We start from the raw sequence: 7,321 nt of genomic DNA on the forward strand, positions 1-7,321 counted from the left end.
CCTTTATTTCCCTTCGGTGGAAGGTAAAAGAGTCTTTGGCAGGTCAGTGTATCTATATATGTCTACTGGAGAGGTTTACGGTTACTGCCCATGTCTACTAGAAGGGTCATTCGAAGCCGTTACCATTTCCTGCCTGTGGAGCATCGACCAGCGAGTATTTAAACAGGGTATTTGTCCCCCGTTTTTTGCTTCTTTGAACCAAGGCGGGACAGAGGGGTAGCCGACTAGGTAAAGCGTTCGCTCGACACGCCAAAGGCCCGGGTTCGATTCCCCAAATGAGTTACATTCTATGAAGCCCTTTTCTGGTGTCCCAGTGGCATAAACCTTACTCACTCACTCATTCTCTGAGGACACTGTGGTGATTCAAGGATCGGATGGGTCCACAACAACATATACTGGTCAGTAGAGGACACAAACCTTCGTTGCTCACAATATCAATCACTAGATTGTTTGGTCCAGATTCGATCATTTACAGACCGACGTCATACAGCTAGAATACTGCAAAGAGGCACAGTCACATACTCCGTAATGAACGACTAATAGTGATAGAGTAGAGGGCTACATCTTCACCGTAAATAGATTTGGTCTCCGTTCAACACATCAAAACGACATTACATACAATACATTTGTGGACAACGAACATTACATTGATTCACTGGTAGGAGGAGCTTCATCTATACCAGGCGCCGATTTCTCGAAACAAACTTAAGTCTGAGTTTTGACTTAAGTTAGAGTTTTTACTCAAATTTGAAAAACTGCATTTCCCAGAATGAATTAAAATCGATAGTAAACTCAAACATAGTAGACAGTTTGAGTTTGGTGGATAGATTACTTAAGTTGTTTGGGCTCTTTTATTTAAAAAATGCAGTTGAGTTTAAAATTCAGCTGTTTCAAATTGTCAAACTCAGTTTGAAATTTGAGTAAAAACTTAAGTTTGTGTCGAGAAATCGGGGCCAGAACATACACAGGCCTCAAGCTGGATGAAATTCGAGAACTCGATACATAAAAACTCGTTTAATCTCGTTTCTTGAAACAGAAACTCACCCAGTCCAGGTACTACAGTTATGAAAAGGTTAGCTATAAAAAAGCAACAGTGTGCTGTAGGATCAAGTCATTATTTATATAATGTGAGTCCGTCCTACATCAACAGGCCCTGTCTCGCCCCTTGGGGTCCCATCTGCTGCCTATAATGTCCGACTGAATCCCTAGGGGGTGACCTTTTAGTGGCTATGCCAGGAATCTGGAATAGTTGCAGCTGGGTTGGCTAGTACGCCATTCAATACCTCATAGGTTACAAATCTCTCTGAAGCGAAATTGACTTGATTCGAAGGAACTGCTCTGTCTACAATTCTCGATTATCCAACATTAACAACTAATGGCAACTGTATCAGAGCGGTAGAGAGATTGAAGGTAGAAGAAAGTTTAATAGTAAACATGACATTCTTAGCTTGAATGGTGCATTTATCTTGAGTATACATGCAGTTGACTTCAGTTTAACGTTCATATTAAGGCACACACTGATGATATTTCTCAATATCTTAAAAGCCTCATTCATCTCCATGTTCCAAGCCGATTGCTCCGCTCATCAAACTCCCTACTGCTTACACAGCCTCACGTCAAAACAGCCATGGGATCAAGAGCGTTCTCTGCTGCAGCCCCCTATCTCTGGAACATTCTACCACTCACCCTAAAAGAAATAGAATCTGCTGATGCTTTCAAAACTGCCCTCAAAACTCATCTGTTCAAACTCTCTTTTCCATAGACATTGTCTACAATCTTTTCTCTTCATAGCGCCATTGAGCAATATCTTTTGGAAATAGGCGCTCTATAAATCAATAATTATTATTATTATTACGTTAAGCGGGAAAAATAGTGTGAATAATTCAAATATACTTAAAATAGGCCTAATCAAGATGGAACCCAAAGCAATGTTCTGTATGAAATATGTTATCTAAGGTTTGGGAGATAGTCTATGATGGTGACAGTAATCTCCTGCTTTTACTTTATGTGTGTTGTGTGTGTGTGTGAGTTTAGTTTTACGCCGCTTTTAGCAATAGTTCAGCAATACCACGGTGGGGAACACCACAAATGGGATTCACACATCGGACCCATGTGGGGAATCGAACCCGCGTCTTCGGCGTGATGAGCGAACGCTTTAACCACTAGGCTACCCCACCGCTCCGTGTTATGGTGGTAGGGAGAGGATGGAGATGTACATGCGTTCTTCGGGTCAGTGTTTGGCCTCAATAAAAATTCTTCAGCACGTCTTTCAACTGGATATGTGGATTAAGCCGCACTGCAATGATCGATGACTTTAGAAACATGATCTAACATCTTTACTCCGCTTGTATGGAACTACGGGTAACTTCTCCAAGTCCTAGTGACTTCATATTCGTGTATTTCACTGTTATATCACTCACCGTCACTCTCGCCTAAAGTTACATGGAATCAAGCATTACCCTTGTCTGTCTCATAGCCCTTGAACCGCATTTCCCTCCCGCACAGACTTTACTGTACTATTAGAGCTGAAGGGGTCGTTGTCGGCACGGGTTCTACATATGTCTACCGCAGGTATGTTTCTGTAGCCAAAATCAAAATACAGAAAAGTACCCTACGACGAGTCCGTACCGCATTGTGTCGTTTCCCTGATCGGAACTGTCATACCGTTGTGTTCGATACATTTGTTTGCGTTATATAAGAAACGAGCATACACAACAACGAATATATGGCAGTGCATAACTCCGCAAGGTCTCTCGCAATCAGCCGAACAACTATACATACGGTTTCGGTTTGGGGTTGCGGAATCTGGACTCGCCTATTTCTTTCTCTCTCTCTCTCTCTCTCTCCCCCCCCGTTTAGGGTACCGGGTACGTTTTGACTTTGTTTCGGGTACAATTTTGCATACAGGCAACGTACCTGGGGTACACATCTCTAGTACAACGACCCCTTGACCCATACTAAAGTCTGAGATGAATTAGGTCTACATTGACCTCAGGATTCTGCCATCTCACCAGTGTGACGTCCTTATCAAATTAAAAGGTGTTGCATGTTTCTGTCAAACTGATATATTTTCAAAGACTAAGAGTCAGTCCAGGATCACCCCTAAAACAATGGTATCATGGCGATTGACTCTTCACGCCAGGATAGCATCGCCGACGTCAGAAACTCCATTATATCTGCATCATCAGCTCTGTTACATCCCATCTACCAGGTTACTCTTGATGACTACTCTATCGCTCAGACCAAGGAAGGACCCTGGGGCGACAGTGACGATGATGGATATTATTCACTGTGTTGGGCTCAATTCCCACATCAACAGTTAGGAAACAATACAGCCATTAATCTCACCGATGTAATACAAACACAGTCCGAAAAATCCATCACTCAGCTAGCATTACTATAAAAACCAAAATATTTACAATCGATAAAGAATGACTACCGTCCCAATACACCAGAGTCGGGGTATAGGTCTGTTGGTTTGTGTTGCTGGAGATCCCTGCGCCCTGTAAACACAACGCCAGCTTATCTCACTTACACTGCAACGGGTTAACGCAATGGTGTCCTTTGCTTCCACTTACCTCACAAGACGCCAATAGGACAGTGATAATCCCTAGTAAACTGCATCCACACCGTATCATCCCCAGCATTTTGCTTCCACTATTGTGACCACAGTTCCGGTGAGAGATGATCTGGAAGCGACTAGTGAACCAGGTGGAGTGCCATCAGCCCGATTTGGTAGGGATCTTGTTACTGGGGAGCGAGTTACACTCCATTTACTGCGCTCCTCGTCCTCGTTTTAAAGCAGCTTCTCGTCTGCTAATATCGTCTGCTGCTACTTGCACTCCGAGCGGCGACGACGCGCGTAACTGTAGTGCCAATTAATTGGTCAGGGTAGTACTCGGGTCTGTTGAACACTGCCTTGACCTGCTTCGGTCCCTACAATCAGGACGCGTCTCCTGTCCTCGTTGGGAACTGCTTATTGCCATTTGTCAACTTTATTGATCGGCCATTAGTGCAAAAACCTTCGTGGTAACCTTCAACAGGTGGCAGTTAATGAATTGTAGCGAGAAATTGCCTGTGTAATATTTCAACTAACGTGTCCGAGATTCGAAAAATTGAGTTAAAGGGATATGAAAGTATTGTCTTGTCCGCACGCTTTTATGTTTTAGAAAAATAGGAAGAGGAAAAACGTTATTCAACTAAAAAAACAGTTACAACTGGTCACAATGAAAATATGTATTGTTTCGGGATGGTGGAGAGTGTCTGTTATCAATACGTCATGTAGAGACTAGACACTTCTCGTGAAAATATTAGCAGGCAACAGGCCAGCATTCATAAGTGGGGCTCAGTCATCTTCTACTAATGTTCCAGGCGACATTTCGAACAACTGCAATTTATTAAGGAAATGGGCCCTGGCGAGCTATTCTCGAAACGTTCGTAGCCATACGAACTTCTTAATCTTAAGCCCATTCTTAACACATTGGCTACGATCAAAGTTAAGAATTCTTAGGGCTACGAACGTTTCGAAAATAAGGACCCAGATCCAGATAGCGTTCGTAACGTTAAGACCTGTTGTAACTCTGTCGTAACGTATATTTCCTTACAACAGGGACTTGTAATTATCCTTGGTGATACTAATTATGCGGGAAAATGTCACACAGTCGATGAGCATGCGTACTCGTTCCAAATGCCACAAACGCGACTTGACATGACAATTCTGTACATAGACTGCGTTAGGGTAATGGTTGATTCTGTGTTCGTGATCCGTTACATTGATTATCTACCAAATGATATAGGATACGCTATAGACAAAGAGATATCTTACCCAGTGGATAACATTTGCCACGTGTTGCTTGTAATAGTTTTGATGGTCCTAAATGGAAGCCTAATGCTCAACCAGAGAAAAACATCTGAGACTGATTATATTCAGAAAAGATATCTTGGGCCAAATCAGATAAACCACCATGATAATTAGCGATAGAAAGAGAACTGCAGAACACACCGGAGATTACTATATGCATCTGCATCAGACCCAGCAGAGCAGGCAGGTCATGGAAATTTGAATTACATCCAGATAACTTTGCCGACATTGCTAGATTTACAGAAACTGGGCGAAAATGCTCCGATCTAAACAACACAAGTGTGGTACATTTACCAATGACATAGTTGTACACGCATGGGGACAATCACTGGATTGTCCGGTCCTATCCGATTTGTTCACTAAAGTACTGTCGGAAATGCTAGAAAAATGCTTTTTAGCCTTAATACTTTGATAAAGGTGATAAATGTACTATGTTGTCAATATATCAACTCGCCTATAGTGTACCTAATTTTTATTTCAACCGATTTAACATTCCCATACATTTGAAGGGCAGTTTACAGGAGAGAATTTGGTACCAATACAACAACTCAAGATTTTTTCAGAGTTCAACAACAGAAATCTGAAATAGTCTTTACATTTATGCTAATAATACAGGTGGTGTAAAAATATGAATCAACGTTTTTCTTTAACAAATAAATGTTGAATGTTTGTGTTACTTTACTTAATTATCGTTTCCTTATTGAAGAAATATTAATATAAATGTTAAGTCTTGATAAATAAGTTTCCCGTCATGCATGCATATCTTTATCACAGCGTCCACTATGGCCAACTATTTGCAGTCAGTTGTTGCAAAGGTTTATAAGTTTTTTGTGCTGGAAAAAGACAGAGGTAAACCTTTCATTAGTTTAGAAAGGGTTTATTACAGAATTTGTAGAGCTGTTGGTATGTCTTACCAACAAGTTTACAATATTGTAAACAAATCAGACAAGACAGGGACCGTCTCAAAAGCAAAACCGGGACGTAAAACCATCCTTGACAACTTTGACAAGGGAGTACTTAGACGGTCGGTCTACAGACTTTATGAGAAGAAGAATATATATATTCTAAAGAAGCTACACCAGTGACTTCGTTCAATCTTTGGCCAATGTTCACAACTAGATTAAACTGACCGAATTACATCCATATTTTTGCAATGAAATATACTGTTGACATGCAAAACACTTATTGAAACGTTGCACATTTCTACAATCAATCGATAAGATAACACAAGTGATAGGATTCTTTCCAATGTACAGTAATTCGTATGTTTATTTCAAAACAAACGCACATACACAAATGCACAAGTGATCCCTTACATAACCAATACGTATACTATACGTACAGATATTCAACATTTTAAAGAAAACATCTATTGAGATGACCCCTTCCCCGAGCGTGTGCTCAGGTGTCAATTTCACCTGTCGATACCGTGCATGCTGATGACGTAACACAGGCAGTTAATGTTTGTATCAAATAACGTCCCACTACCCCTTATTTTTCTAAGTTTTTGGTATTTTCATCAGTAAAAACACATTTTAGGGCATGTCTCAAAATTTATTCCCTCGGTCTACATTAGGTAGATGTTTCTTAAAGTGATATTTGTTATTTAAGTAACTGTAATACCTCTAAATTTTAAATATAAGTCAAAAAGCATTTTTCTAGCATTTCCGACAGTACTTTTTTTTTTTTTTTAACAACATCGTTGCTGTAATACTTCTGAAATAAATACATATACACATGATATAATCCCATTGTATAATCGTTTGCAGTTATTTCATATGGATGTGGAAAGGGTTTTGTCGCTTCTATTATGTCGTGTCAAATCAACCTCCAAGAGAAAGACTTGCCTGCATGGATCACCTGATTTACTTGATGCTAACACATTTGCAGATCTATGGGAAGATGACAGATTTTTATCTGTATAGCTTCCGGGTATACCTGCTGAATGTGTTTCCATGGGTGGCAGCAGATGATCCCCACTATATGTTGCACCTGAGAAAGTGGGCATACTGCTGTCATTAAGTTAACTATTGCTGTATAATAAATATGCATATCATAAGCTGTAATCTCCATCTTATTGAATAAATAAATAAATAAATAAATAAATAAATAAATAAATAAATAAATAAATAAATAAATAAATAAATAAATAAATAAATAAATAAATAAATAAATAAATAAAAAAAAAATTAAAAAATAGATAAATAAATAAATAAATAAATCCCTGTGGGTCACGTTTCAACTTAAGATCTTGAATTTTCAAGATAGCATCTTGAATTTTCAACTTAATATCTTGAATTTTCAAGATAATAAAAAAATATCAGTGGCCCTAATAGGCTTCCGTACGTTCTGCTGTAAAATATGTTTGACATTTATTGCTTCTTTGTCAAAGTTTTTACCTTTATTTAACAAAAAATAAAAAAATTAATGCATTGTCTGTATTTGGATTTGCAGGTAAAT

At 39.4% G+C, this 7,321-nt stretch overlaps 1 protein-coding gene across 2 annotated transcripts in view; it reads right to left on the bottom strand.

The window, feature by feature from the left end:
• LOC124261588 (glutamate receptor 3-like) overlaps positions 1-3,968 on the bottom strand; it is a 30,101-nt gene extending 26,133 nt beyond the window's left edge. The window contains exon 1 of one of the 2 annotated variants that reach the window (XM_046695916.1): positions 3,579-3,968. In XM_046695916.1, coding sequence (XP_046551872.1) covers positions 3,579-3,647 — 69 coding nt within the window. In that variant the 5' untranslated portion in view covers positions 3,648-3,968. The remainder of the gene's footprint in view (positions 1-3,578) is intronic. The other variant, XM_046695915.1, reaches the window with a different exon arrangement.
• Positions 3,969-7,321: the final 3,353 nt, after the last annotated feature.

Source organism: Haliotis rubra, unplaced genomic scaffold (assembly GCF_003918875.1).
Source record: "Haliotis rubra isolate DU_JTF1 unplaced genomic scaffold, ASM391887v1 Scf80, whole genome shotgun sequence".
Lineage (NCBI taxonomy): Eukaryota > Metazoa > Mollusca > Gastropoda > Lepetellida > Haliotidae > Haliotis > Haliotis rubra.